This window comes from Marmota flaviventris, chromosome 13, assembly GCF_047511675.1.
Source record: "Marmota flaviventris isolate mMarFla1 chromosome 13, mMarFla1.hap1, whole genome shotgun sequence".
NCBI classification, from domain to species: Eukaryota; Metazoa; Chordata; class Mammalia; order Rodentia; family Sciuridae; genus Marmota; species Marmota flaviventris.
In genome coordinates this window covers 80,659,618-80,673,821 of record NC_092510.1, presented here as the reverse complement: position 1 = coordinate 80,673,821, position 14,204 = coordinate 80,659,618, and the positions used below count along the sequence as shown (strand labels likewise).

Here is a 14,204-nt window from a genome sequence, read left to right as displayed (position 1 = left end):
TACAACAAAAACAAAAACAAAACAAAACAAGAAAGAAAAGAAACTGGGGGATATTTACTACAAAGGGGCATAGGAAGCCTCTATAGAGTAATAAACTAATAATATAATATTGATTATAGTAGGGTTATATGGCTTATGTGTTTACAAAACTTATAAAACTGGGTTGGAGTTGTGGCTCAGTGGTAGAGTGCTTGCCTAGCATATGCGGGGCTGGGTTTGATTCTTAGCACTACATACGAATAAAATAAAGGTCCATAACAACTAAAAAAAAAAAATTTAAAAACAAAAAAACTCATAAAACTGTACCTTTAAGTTAGATATATTTAAATTAACCTCACTAGAGATTTCCCTGTTCTTAAATAAAAACTTGGTCATCTCATGACTTATTGGACCACTCAGGTAATTGGAAGTCCTGTGGTTACTTTAAGAGAGGGGTTTGTTCATAAACTACCTCTGGATTGTCTGTTTTCCTAAGTATTGTTGTAGGACAAAATTCTGCCCACTTTGTGTGCAGGCTATCTACTGTTTTCTTTCTGTAATAGCACAGTGGAGAGTTGAAATGAAGCCTGTGTGGCCTGTAAAGCCTAAAATAGTTACTATCTGCCCATTTACAGAAAATGTGTGCCGATCCTTACTTTCAGTGTTAAAGCACAATCTCAGTTCAGAAATCAGAAGGTTCACTCCAGTCTTCATTCAGTGGTAGGACTTCTCTGCTGCTCCCAGCCCCTGGCAGAGCTTTTGGGAGAGATGTGTTCTCTTCTCTTTTCCACTCCCCTCATCCTCCACAGTGTAGCTGCTGTTACTGATGTTTGCAGGCTGTGGCACAGGGAGAGAAAAGAGAAAGATGGGGTGGAAAGTTCTTAAGGACTAGTTCCCCTGTAAGATGGCTTTGGCCTTAGTAGACCCTTGAAGCAGACTCTGTCTCATGGATGCTTGTGTGTGTCCCTCAGAGGCTCTCCTCCACACTATAACTGCTAAGTCTTATTACTCTCTCTACTCTGAAGGGTGCTTGAAGAGGGCCTCATAATAAGCACTTATCAGCTCTTCAGAGAGATCCTCCTCATAAAAATTTTTCCCTATCTTGTTTTCATAATTCTTTTATGTTTTTTGAAGTGAGTCAAAGGCTTAAATTGGGTTTTGGATGTTTCTTTTTTAAATTATGTGCATGATGATCTGTTTCACATCTCAACCTGGTTCTGACACCTCTGTTGAAACCTCCATTCAAACCCCCCATTGAACTTAGAAGAAGGTCATGGTTTTCTATGCCTTAAAACAAAGCCTACCCATACCATTCCAGCCTATTCAATTTTAGCTACACTATTGTTGAAATCCTGTACTCTCAATGCAGCATGAAATCCTTTGGTGATAGACTGAGGGACTTTTCATAGGTTTCATTTTCTTAGCTCTTAGATGGACATAACCACATCAACCTATAAGGATTAAGGGAGCTGAAGTATATAAAGCTGCTGTCAGGACATGGCACAGAGCATGTTTGCCTTTTTTTCTTTTTCTTCCCTATGGTTGTTAATGGCTTGTCCCCAGAACCATTTGTAAGAGTTATGTGACCTTGGCAAGTAACTCAATCTCTATGGACCTGTTTCATAGTCAGAAAAATAAAGGGTTGGCATTAGATATTCTCTGAAGCCCTGCTGGTTAAACAAAATCTTATACAATTCTTACATGGCTTTAGTTTTTAAAGGAAAACAAATCTTAATGTCTTTGTTTCTGGCTGTTATTATTCTCACTTGGTTGCTGAATGCAGATAATCCTATTGTTAATTTTGTAGAAAGTCCTGTAATTTGAATTGACATTGGATTATTTCTAGGAAAAAAGAAATTGCTTCATTTAAATAGGCTTAATTCAAGTCAAATTTTCCTTAGAATGATGGAAAATAATCTCTTTCAGGACAACAAATCACTTGTTACATTATTAAAAAAAAAGAGGTAGGATAAGAAGAAAACATTTTTAGAGTTAATAGTATTCAAAAATATTCAGAGAGTGAACCATGCTTAAAATCCATTCCCCTACAAAGTCAATCATTGCTTTAGGGTTTGGGATACCTTGTATCTGTTGTTTCCATCAGGATCCACTTTATTATTAGAATAGAGAGTAAAGTTCTGGATAGCAACCATCATTGACTGTACACCACTGAGAGCAGGGACTGGGTCCTACTTGTCATGGATGTCTAGCCTCTAGGACAGTGCCTGCCACGATATGGGTATTTAATAACATTTCATTAAATATTTAATTGAATCTCACATTGACACTTCTTCAAAAGTGTGCTAAAAGACTTCTTTAGTGATCATGAACTCCCATTTGATTTTTTCCTCTTAGCACTCTGAATATAATACTTTCAATACTGTGAATTCCTCACTAACTCTAAGAGTAGCAAAAACATTGTTGTCCAAGAGAGAAGCTGTGTGGGAAAGAGCCGATTGATTATAGGATGAAAAGAGCCCTGGCTGCTCTGCACTGGATGGCCAGGTCACCTTTCCCAGACAGCAGTATCACCAGCCCCAGGGGATGCAAGAGAAAAGGCCTCACCTGGTCCTTGGGAGGGACTACACTCTCCAGGGCTCCACAACTTGTGTTACCTCAGCCCATCAAATGGGACTACTTTGAGGCTTTTGTTCTGTAGTTCTAAGTGCTTGTCAGGTGATTGGTGACAAAATGTATTTTTTTTTCTTTCCTTCATTGCCCTTCACACCCAACATCTGCAGCTTCACAGTACAGCAATGCAGCTGGCAGCAGATCTGTTAAAATACCATGCTGACCACGTGGTTTTAAAAGCATTAAAACTTACTGGAGTAGAAGGAAATTTAGAAGCTTTGGCTGAATATGCCTGTAAACTCTCTGAACAGAAAGAACAGCTTGTTGAGGTGAGTAATAGGTTTGCTTGCTAAAAAAAATTGTAGTTTATGATACAACAGCTAAACAGTCAGGAGAAAATGTTGAGTACAGTTTTTGGTTAAAGTCCTGATCAGATTGGAAGTAGAGATAATATGCTTTGCTTTTATTTGTTTCCACTTTGACCCTAGAGAGTCTGTTGGTGAACAATATAGCTTTTTAATAATTTTGGTAATATGCAAATGTATTCTTATAGATTTTAATAAATTTTATTTGTAAAATTTAACTTTCTTTATAATTATGAAGTAACAATTATGAAGTGTAATTGTGAAAGATGTGAATATGGAAGTTGAACTATAGACTTGTTTTCTTGTAGACCTGTCAATTATTGAGACATGTATCTGGGACAGAACCTCTTGAAATAACCTGTATACATGCAGAGGAGACATTTCAGGTGACTGGCCAACAGGTAGGCTTAATAGCAGATTCTTTCCTCCATATTATGTCTTATCTGTTTGCTATAATGAATTTTGAGGAAGGAAGGTGTAAAGGGTTCTGCATAACTGGAGGCCAGATCTACTGAGAGAAAGCAAGATATATCTGTCTGTTCATTGGTAATATGCTGGAAATATGGCTGACATTCCATTGTATTATCTAGTTGTCTGTCAAATTGGAGATTGGCACCCTGAAATTCTAGTTTATATTTATTTTAAATGAAGCTGTTTATAATGCTATAACATGTTTAGAAGTAAACTACCATTATGTAACGAACCATAAGAATAATCTCACATTTCAACCTAATAATTCCTAAAGGTATAGGGGGATTTAAAAAACAAAACAATTCTTGTTACATTATTTATAATAAAATTCAATTGAAACAATAACTATTCTTAAATTAGGCAAAATATTTGAAAATATTAAATTGTAAAATATTATAATGTTAAAATGATAATATGATAATCAGAATTAGCTACATCAAAATATTTTGTTACAAAGTTAAAAGAAGTGGTACGCAGATGTGTGTATATTCTATAATTGCTACTATACAAAATGTACGTACCCGTGAAAATGATTATATGGGAATATGCAGAAATTAAAATTCTGCCTATTTAGATTATGAGTTATTTTTCTAAATTTTCTATAGTGTTACTTATTCTTTATAATTTAAAAAGCCTTTTTAAAACTGATATCCCATTTGTTTATACTTGGGCTTGAACTCAGGAGCACTCAACCACTGAGCCATATCCCCAGACCTTTTTATATTTTATTTTATTTATTTATTTTTTGTGCTGCTGAGGATTGAACTCAGGGTCTTGTGCATGCAAGACAGACACTCTACCAACTGAGCTATATCACCAGACTCCTTATATTTTATTTTGAGACAGGGTCACACTAAGTTGCTTAGGATCTTGCTAAGTTGCCAGGCTGGCTTTGAACTTGTGATCCTCTTGCCTCAACCTTCCAAATCACTGGGATTACAGGCATGTGCCACTGTACTCAGCCAGATATTCCATTTAATATTGTCTCTGTCTTTAGCAAAAAAATTCTTCTTTTTTTTGAGCCCAAGCTCTAAAATAGTGTTCCAGATGTTCTTATTTAATTTATCATGGTCAACTGAAAGAGCTTGATCTTAAATTGCAATTTTGAATGATGAATGTCAAGTTCCTGAATATTTGAGTTATATCCAATAACAGTAAAAGTAACCTAGAGACAGTTAAGTTGTAGTCCTCTAGCACGTTGGATGCTAGAGGGAGATTGCATGCCTCCTCTAGAGATCTGTGTCCAAAGCTTATCATGGAAGTGGGAGCTACCTGAGTCAGCTTCCGTAATGATCATATATATGCAGAATACCATTACAAACAGGGCATCTCTGCTTAGTGGGTGAAACCAAGGCTTTAATATCTGTCTGTTCACATGAGGGTCAGCCCACTTGCCTTGGTAACTAATATATTTTTGAACTGGAGTGTTTGGCTTTCTTGCCATGTGCAATCAGTTCTTGTTCCTATCCTCAGGCTCCATTTGCCATCCGTTTTCTGCCTATGTTACAAATAGCATCTCTTAAGTACTTTGTTTAGAGAGTGATTATTACATGAAAGATAAAATATTAGCTGTTCATTAATTCATTCATGTAGCAACTAACACAAGCTCAAACATGAAATACCCAAATAACAGTGGCTTAAAGCAATCGGCTGCTCCCTTATTGATAGTCCTGATTGGTGGCATGGCTTTCCTCCTCTTGGCAACCTAGGCTTCATCTTGTGACTTGCTAGCCTGCAGGAGCTCAGACTCCCTGCTGGGTCCAGTGCATTGAACCTTCATATGGGGCAGGGAGAGAGCACTAAGGCGCATGAGAGAGGTTTGAATGGGCCAGGCATGGAAGTGGTGGCCCAGGCTAAAGTGAACAGAATTTAGTCAATGGCCATACCCCTTGTGGAGAGCAGGCTATCCTGCTGAATTACTCCACCATGTATAGACCAGTAGTTCTCAGACTGTGCCTAAATCTATGTTACTCCATTTTATAAAGCAGTAGTTTTACCATAAGCCATTTTGAGTTTTAAGTGCTGAGGTGGAGTGGTCTTTTCATGGTTAAAATCAGACAGGAGAAACTACCCTCTGCTGAAGTCCAAGGAAGAGATTTGGAAGTTCACTGCAGTGGTGGAGTGACTCTTTACTTAATTTTGACAAGTAAACAACTACCATCTGCCTAGTACAATAATAAGGCACAAACTGTTAAATAAATTAATTGTGCTATCAAAAATGACCACCCGTGACTTATTGAATTAGTCAGAAGCACATGAATGCATGGGTGTATCACACTCATACTGGAAAAACCAGGCCCATGAGCCCATTGAACATTTTAGACCACCAAATGAAGCTATCCCTTTGCTTGAGACCTATAAAAGGAGGAGCACCCCAAGTCTAGACACAGCCACACTCTGACTTCCTCACACTAGATACAGTCACACTGTGACTTCAAGAATCAGTGAGAGGAAAGGGAAAAAAAAAAAAAAAAACAAGAGAGAGAAATGAATTACAGTAGATGGGGTAGAGAGAGAAGATGGGAGGGGAGGGGAGGGGAGGGGGGATAGTAGAGGATAGGAAGGGCAGCAGAATACAACAGACACTAGTTTGGCAGTATGTAAAAAAGTGGATGTGTAACCAATGTGATTCTGCAATCTGTATATGGGGTAAAAATGGGAGTTCATAATCCACTTGAATCAAATGTATGAAATATGATATGTCAAGAACTATGTAATGTTTTGAACAACCAACAATAAAAAATTAAAAAAAAAATAAAAATAAAAAATAAAAAGGGGAAAAAAAAAAATCACTTGTTGTGACTCTTGCCCAAGAAAATCTCCATAGCAGTGAACTTCCAAATCTCTTCCTTGGACTTCAGCAGAGGGTAGTTTCTCCTGCCTGTTATGACCATGCAAAGACCATTCCTAGCTGACACTCTGAAACTTATCCTCTTGCAGGATCTTGACCTAAAATAAAATCCTATGCTTTGATAGCTCTGTCCCCTGAACAAGTTTTTTGTCTGGTTCCCAATATCATCTGACCACATACAGTGACTCGTTGCCTTTCTGTTTGCTGCTCTCAGTTCAGCCTCTTGAACCCCTGTGGCTTTCTTAACCTTTCTGTAAATTATACATATAATTGTGTAAGGTGTGATATGTGACTTGAATGTATTAGCTGTTAGAAATCAAGGCTGGAATAACAGAACTTGTGTTTGCCCAGTTTATGACTATCAGGTGACCTGCAAGTATTCACCCACTGATGAAAATGAATTTATTGTTATTCAAGAATTTGTGACATTGTGGAAAGACACACGTTTGGTCTCTGTTAATGATACAGCTTGCTCATGACACCCCTCTACCAGGGAGCCTGGGAAATATAATCTTGCTGTGTGTTGGGGGCAGGGTGGTGACAATATTTTGATGAAAACATAACTGTCTCTACAGTAATTCTTTAAATTATTCACACATTTATTTAGCCCACATGGTGGTATGTAAAAGTATGAGGCAGATTCTTGCCCATTTTACTGTTTTGTGAGAGGCGGGATGATGTGGTGGAAAGAGTCTGGACTGTGTGTCAGGTAGATCTGAATTCACTCATCAGCTTGGCATATACTAGATACAGGTCCTTGGAAAAGTTACTTGGCATCTCTGAGCTTCAGTTTCTTTAGCTGTAAAATGGGAATAATGCTTATTTGAGAAGGGTAATATTTTGTGTGTTTTTGAGGATTAATGTATATCAAACATTTATAAGGCACAGTGTTTTGAGCATGTTATTGTCTACCATGTACTCACAGGTGTGTGTACATGTTACTACTACCAATACTACGGTCTACCTACCATCACTCCTGCTGCTTCACCACTATTACTTTCTCTTCTACTACCATATACAGTACACTATTTGTAGTCAGAGTGTATATCTTTGAATTGTGCTACAGAAATAACTTTGTTGAAATAGTCTTCCTTGAATAAAGATAATTGCCCCCTGAATGTAGGGGCAATAATGTATACTGTTTATCTGTAAGTCAGATTTAAGAAACAGCAGGTCTTATTCTATTGTGTATCTCTATATTACTCAACATAGGGCTTGTAGAAATTATTTAATAGTTGTTTTTTGAATTGAATTGAACAGTGCAGACTTAAGTTTGGTCTCCAATGTGATTCTGAGGGCTAAGATTTAAAAATCCATGCCTGTGTATGTTGTGTTTCTTTAGATAATTTCTGCTGCTGAAACACTGACATTGCATCCATCTAGTAAAATTGCTAAAGAAAACCTTGATGTATTTTGTGAAGCTTGGGAATCTCAGATTAGTGACATGTCAACACTGCTAAGAGAAATCAATGATGTGTTTGAAGGAAGACGAGGTGAGAAACTGTCCACATATTTTATGATTTTTCTCCTTTATGTTTTATTATTTTAATGTAGCTCCATAAGTTTTTTAATTGGAAGCCTCAGATGCAAAATGAGTTATCATGTTATAACCCAGCTGAATAATTTCTTGAATATCTGCCATAGAAAATTGATAAAAATATTTTGTCTTTATTTTTAGTGTCTAAACAGTACAATTTGTGGTATTATAACGTAGTAGGTTTCTCTGAATTAACATTCTAGCTTTCCTATTGAAATATTATTTTAAAAATTTCTTCCAAATCATTTTGAATTTTAGTACAAAAGCTCTTCTATTAATACAGAGATTTTCTGATTTAATTCTACTAACTTCATAATGAAATGAATGTAGTTATTTGATTTTTGAATTGCTTTCCTTCCACTTGGATGGAATCTCTTTCCTTGATGACTACATAAACTTGGAATATTGCCTGTGGTGGGTAAGTTCATTGGTATTTCTACAACATATAGACTAGTACCATACATTGTATAGGAAGGCATCATTTTTGCTCATTATTTTCATAACTGCTGGGAATTTTATTTTTCCATTGTATTGTGTGTTCTGTTATTTGTTTATGCATTTTTATGTATATATACATATTTTTTTCCCATTGAATGATTTCTGTTAGTGTCAAAGCATGATTTAAAAAATAAAATGTCATTTAAAGTTATAATATCAAATTACATGTTTACTTTCACTGAAGATGAATATTTAAACACCTCATTAGAAAGACCCATTCAAGATGAATGTTATTTGCTTAGAAATCAGGGAATGATAGACCTTCTAGTTATAACATCATTTGTAAAGTATAATAAGTATTTACTGTTCTTCTATATTTAAAGATTTCTGCAATAGCTAATGTGGATGGTATATCACTTTGAAGCTTTGCTAAAGGATTTATAATTACAGGGATCTTTATGTGAGGCAAGTTTTGTATGTTAAAAGGTTAGGTCCACATTTAAGGAAGTATCACTTAGCCATAGGGGTTGCTAGGAAATGAAGAGAAGTGGCTTGGTGTGGTGAAAGGACACCTGTCTGGGAGAGCCAGAGCACCTGCTAGGCCCAGCTCCTTCTCTAGCTGGACTCAGGCAAGCACTCCTTGCCCTGGCTGTGAGTGTCCTCAGCTCAGTGACGAAGGCCATCAGCTGAGTGGTTTCAGAAGCTCTGCCAATTCTAAAAGTCTTTTGTGAGCACTCCATGAAGTTGATGTCCTTTTGAGCTTTGGGCGAGTGAGATTCCATGAAAAATAAAACCACGGGCTACTAGTGTCTGTGTGGGTAACATTATAAGTATGATATTTATATTTATATTTGGAGGCATATAAATCATAATAATATAAACATACAAATGAAATACTGAGAAATTACTGTGTGCCAGGTTCTTTGATAAGTGCTAGATGTGCATTATCTCATTTCATCTTCTCAGTGACTCTATGAGATTATATTTCCATATTTTATTTATGATAAAACTGAGGTTTGAAGAAGTAAATGTCAGTGTCCCACAGTGAAGAAGCTACAGAGACCTGGGAGTTGTGCTTCATCTAAATGAAGCCAAAGATAAATATTACCAACCACTCATCCACTCTTATCACTAAATTATTCTGATGAGAATGAACTGATTCTGTGAAAAATGCTCACAACTGCCATGCAGGGTTTTACTCTTGTCTTTGAATTTTTTCCAGAAATGGCTGGGAGATCCCAAAGATGATGTTATAGCCCTTGCTCTGAACTTTCAGAACAAGGAGCAAGCAGTTGAGGGCCAGAAGACTGGATCTTTGTTTTAGTCTACTACTTATTACCTGATGATGGGGCCATCTAAGTTATAGAAGATATGATTGGGTATATAGTATATTAGTAATGGCAGCCTAGGCACATTACCTGGCCCTTTGATTTTTAGTTTCTTTTTTTCTTTTCTTTTTTTAAATTATAGAAGGACACAATACATTTATTTATCAATTTATTTATTTGGTGTTGAGACTTGAATCCAGTGCCTCACATGTGCTAGGCAAGTGCTGTACTACTGAGTCATGATCCTAGCCTTATTTTCAGTTTCTTTATGGCCATAAATGAAATAATTTGTCATGGTACTTGCAATATATAAATGGCAAGTAATGTGTTCTTCTGTTTTTACCATTAGGTGACCTCAAAGAAGTCCTTTAACTTCTCAGGTTCCCATCTTTAAGGGCCTTAGCTGGGTATGATGGCATTCACCTGTAATCTCAGTGACTCTGGAGGCTGAGGCAGGAGGATTGCAAGTTCAAGGCCAGCCTCAGCAATTTATTTATTTATTTTTTAAACTTTTTTTTTTTAAAGAGAGAGAATTTTTTTTTATTTTTTATTTTTTTAGCGGACACAACATCTTTATTTGTATGTGGTGCTGAGGATCGAACCCAGGCCGCACACATGCCAGGCTAGCGTGCTTCTGCTTGAGCCACATCCCCAGCCCCCAGCCTCGGCAATTTAGCAAGGCCCTGAACAACTTAGTGAGACCCTGTCTCAAAAAATAAAAAGTGCTGGTGATGTAACTTGGTAGTTAAGCACCCTGGGTTCAATCCTCTATATTCAAATAATAAGGGCATTAGACTAGATCAGAGTAGGCAGATGTACAGCACGAGTGTGTACAGAATGAGTGCCACTCCTCATTCTTGTCCCATGACAAATACTGCAGATTGATCTTGAATTTTTCTCACACTGAGCTTATACATGGACCCCCATTCTTTCTCCACCCAGTACTCTACCATTCACTATGGATAGAACAGAACTGAAACAGGAGAATCTTGTGCTTGTTTTGGACCACATGTTCACTGTGGTTTCTTTTACTTTTAAGCTGGATAGGAATAGAGGGCAAAACAAACAGGTACTTAAAAGCAGACTACAGGGATTGGAACTTCCCTGTGATAAATATGACTAGCTGGTGGTAATGGTAGCTAGCCAGATTATATAACTGCCTCCCCTTTTGGAGAATAGATGTGACCATTTCATGGTCTGGGCACTATGGAACGTCAAGCTTAGATAATACAAGATTCCTTGCCTGAGCCAGTTATCCTTAAGTAATGATTGTGCCCTCCTTTTCATAGCTTATTAAGGCCCCATTTTAGAGATCTTATGGATAATATTTAGACTTTGAATTAGCTAGGTGGTAAATGTGGCGTGACCTGAATTAGCTAGGTCATGTGGCGTGACCTGAACATTATTTTCTGTTAGTCTTCGTGCAGCTAAGTCAGGCACTTTTTATATTAGAGCCTGACTATAAGGCATGAAAATAGCCTCCCATTTAAGGGGTTGTCCCTTAACAATTCTTTTTTTTTTTTTTTTCCTGATACAAGGGATTGAACTCAGGGGCACTCAACCACTGAGCCACATCCCCAGTCCTATTTTGTATTTTATTTAGAGACAGGGTCTCACTGAGTTGTTTAGCACCTCACTTTTGCTGAGGCTGGCTTTGAACTCTTGATCCTCCTGTCTCAGCCTCCCAAGCCACCATGTGGTGTGCCACCACACCTGGATCCCTTAACAATTCTGAGTTCAAAAAACTACTAATAAAGTTCTCTTACAATTCTGATATTACAGAGAAATTATATAAATCATAAATTATTTTGAAATACCACTGGCAATAATTCATTTTTTTTCTTTTCCATATTTCTTATTGGTACATTATAGTTGTATACAATGGTGGGATTTGTTATTATATACTCATACTTATACACATGTAACAATATAATTTCATGAATATCATTCCTCAGTATGTCCCCTGTCCCTCCCCTTCTCCCTCTCCCTGGTCCCTTTCCTTTACTGATCTCCTTTTGATTTTTATGATACCACCTACACACATATACCTTTCTTTTCCTTTTTCCTCTCTAGCTTTCACATATAAGAGAAAACATGACCAGTTACTTTGAGTCTGGCTAAGTTAACTTAACATAATGTTCTCAAGTTCCATCCATTTTCCTGCAAATGACATAATTTCATTCCTCTTTATAGGTGAATAAAACTCCATTGTATATATATGCCATGCAATAATTCATTTTGTAGATCAGCTCTGTCCAATAAAAATAGAATGCAGCCCACATATATAATTTAAAATTTTCTAGAAAGCACAAGAAAAATTAAAAAAAAAAACCAGGTGAAATTTGTTTTAATAATAGGTTTTATTTAACTTAGTATTTTCAAAGTATTATTTCAGTGCATAATCAATATTTTAAAATTAGTAATAAGATATTTTACATCCTTCTTCCCCCTTTGTACTGTCTTTAAAATCTGGTATTTTACATTTACAGCACATATCAATTCAGACTAGCCATGTTTCAAGTGCTCCATAGTCACTTGTGGCTTGTTGATTCCATACTCAATAGGGCAATTCCAGATGAAACTTTTAGTATTTGTATAAAGTATTCTGAGACCAACAAGTGCGCCCTGTTCATATAATAGTCATTCTATAAGAAAATGAGTGATTAAGGGCTCTTATGTTTTCTTTTATAAGGTTAGACCATATGAAATTTATTTTGTAGTTTCCAAGTGTTTGTATATGAACACTTTAATTTGGCTCAACTTGATATATTATAGCTGAATACACTTGTTTTCCTTCAAAAAGCTATAATACTATTCAAATTTCATCCTAAATTCTTACACCAGATTCCACAAACTAGTTTTGAAAAACCATTTATTATTATTTTATTATTATCTAGCTCCCAGATCATGTAACCTAACTCTGTACATGATCTGGGAGCTAGAAAATGATAAGACCGTGATGAAGAGGACATTGCCTGTTTCCTTCCTTTCCTGAGTTATTATGCTTCATGCCATATGTCAATTCACAGCCAAAAAACTCTGTTGTTTGCTTTATTTCATTTTCCTGGGCTGGGGATGTGGCTCAATGGTAGAGCATTTGCTTAGCATGTACAATGCTCTGGGTTCAATGTCCAGCATCACAAAAAAAAAAAAAAAAAAAAAAAAATCATTTTTCTATCTTGTAGACTTGAGGTTGTCTTCTTCCCTGACTAAGAATACATTATGAGGTTAGTTGTGAATGATTTGGTCTGGTACTTGCAGAAAAGGAAGAAGTATTGATACTGGTGCTACTAAAAGAGGACTTTGGTTTCAGTAGAGGCAGGCTGTGGTAAGAGGAGCACTGAATGAATGGAGCTAATTGCAAGTGAAAGTCAATGTGGTCAGGCATTTTGCTTTTCTCCCTTTTGAGTTGGGAGAGACCAGCCATCTCCAGTGCCTTAGGGAGGCAGGTGTTGGCAGTCTTCACATTTGCCTACCAAATTATGATCTGATTTCTGAATGACATGTAATAGGCTACCAAAGTGAACGTACTTACATTCTTGTTCATTTAATCTTATGGTAAAAGTTAAATGTGTATAATATAAATGTATTATTAGAAAAAAATTTTAAGTTATATATGTTATTTGTAGGAGAGAAGTATGGCTACCTTTCACTTCCAAAGCCAGCGGTAAGTAGAATTATGTACATTTCAGACTGTTTTTATTTAGAATCTAGATTGTGTTCTTGTTGCCTACTGCTGCTACTTTCCTTCCCTAAAGAAAAAGGTTAGGATATTAGACTTTGTTCAGAGTTGTTATTCTTAGTAGCAATCTACATGTGGCCCATACTCTGAATATTTGTGTTGGGTTTGAGGATTTGAGAGGATGGGTAACAGAATTTGTGATTAATAAGCCCTAATCTAAGGTCAGAAGTCATTTTGTTCTTCACATCTTGGGTCTAATTTGCTAGGTTTTGTTGGATTCATTTTCTGTAAATTAAAAATTTTAATACACTTTCTACCTAGATGAAAACATACCATGTGTTTGGGAAAGATACAGAGGGGTAACTGAGCTAGGCGCTGGTCCTAAGATCCATTTTGGGAATGACAATTCCTATCTTCTGGCTGATAGCATTTTAACATTGGTCATGTTACCCAGGTGATGTTTTGAGCACCAGAGCAATTTGTTTATAGAGATCATTCTATAGAAATTCATAGTTTTGAATAAAATGCAAGCTGTGAAAAGCAGAGATTATAATAACAAAAAATCATTTATCAAAAAGGACCACTTTTCTAAAATCATCAAGTGTCCTAATAATTCTAACTTCAGAAATAGAGGGAAAACAATGGCAAATGAGAAAATAAAAGAATGGTAAATTATGCCCCACATAAAATTATACCCAGTTCCCCAGTCACAAAGAAAGGTACATTTTTACAGCTGAAAGTTCTTATAACGTCAGTGTTTCGGTTGAGACAAAAAAACATTCATCTGTTCATCTGTTCAACCACGAAATACTCCTTGGCCATCTTCTGTTTGCTGGGCAATAGGCTAGGCACTGCTGCAGTGATGTTGAAAAAGATGCTAAAAGATATGTTCTGCAGGTGGGGATTTTAAAGACATTTTGTTAAGTGCAGTTTTCCGTTTTCCTAGAACTGCCTGTACAAGTATATCACTTAGAAAATAATG

General features: G+C 36.4%; 1 protein-coding gene across 1 annotated transcript in view; it reads left to right on the top strand.

The window, feature by feature from the left end:
• Window positions 1-14,204, top strand: part of Ctnnal1 (catenin alpha like 1) — a 61,400-nt gene that overhangs the window by 34,764 nt on the left and 12,432 nt on the right. The window contains exons 9-12 of the mRNA XM_071600823.1: window positions 2,721-2,879; window positions 3,224-3,316; window positions 7,580-7,730; window positions 13,170-13,207. Coding sequence (XP_071456924.1) covers window positions 2,721-2,879; window positions 3,224-3,316; window positions 7,580-7,730; window positions 13,170-13,207 — 441 coding nt within the window. The remainder of the gene's footprint in view (window positions 1-2,720; window positions 2,880-3,223; window positions 3,317-7,579; window positions 7,731-13,169; window positions 13,208-14,204) is intronic.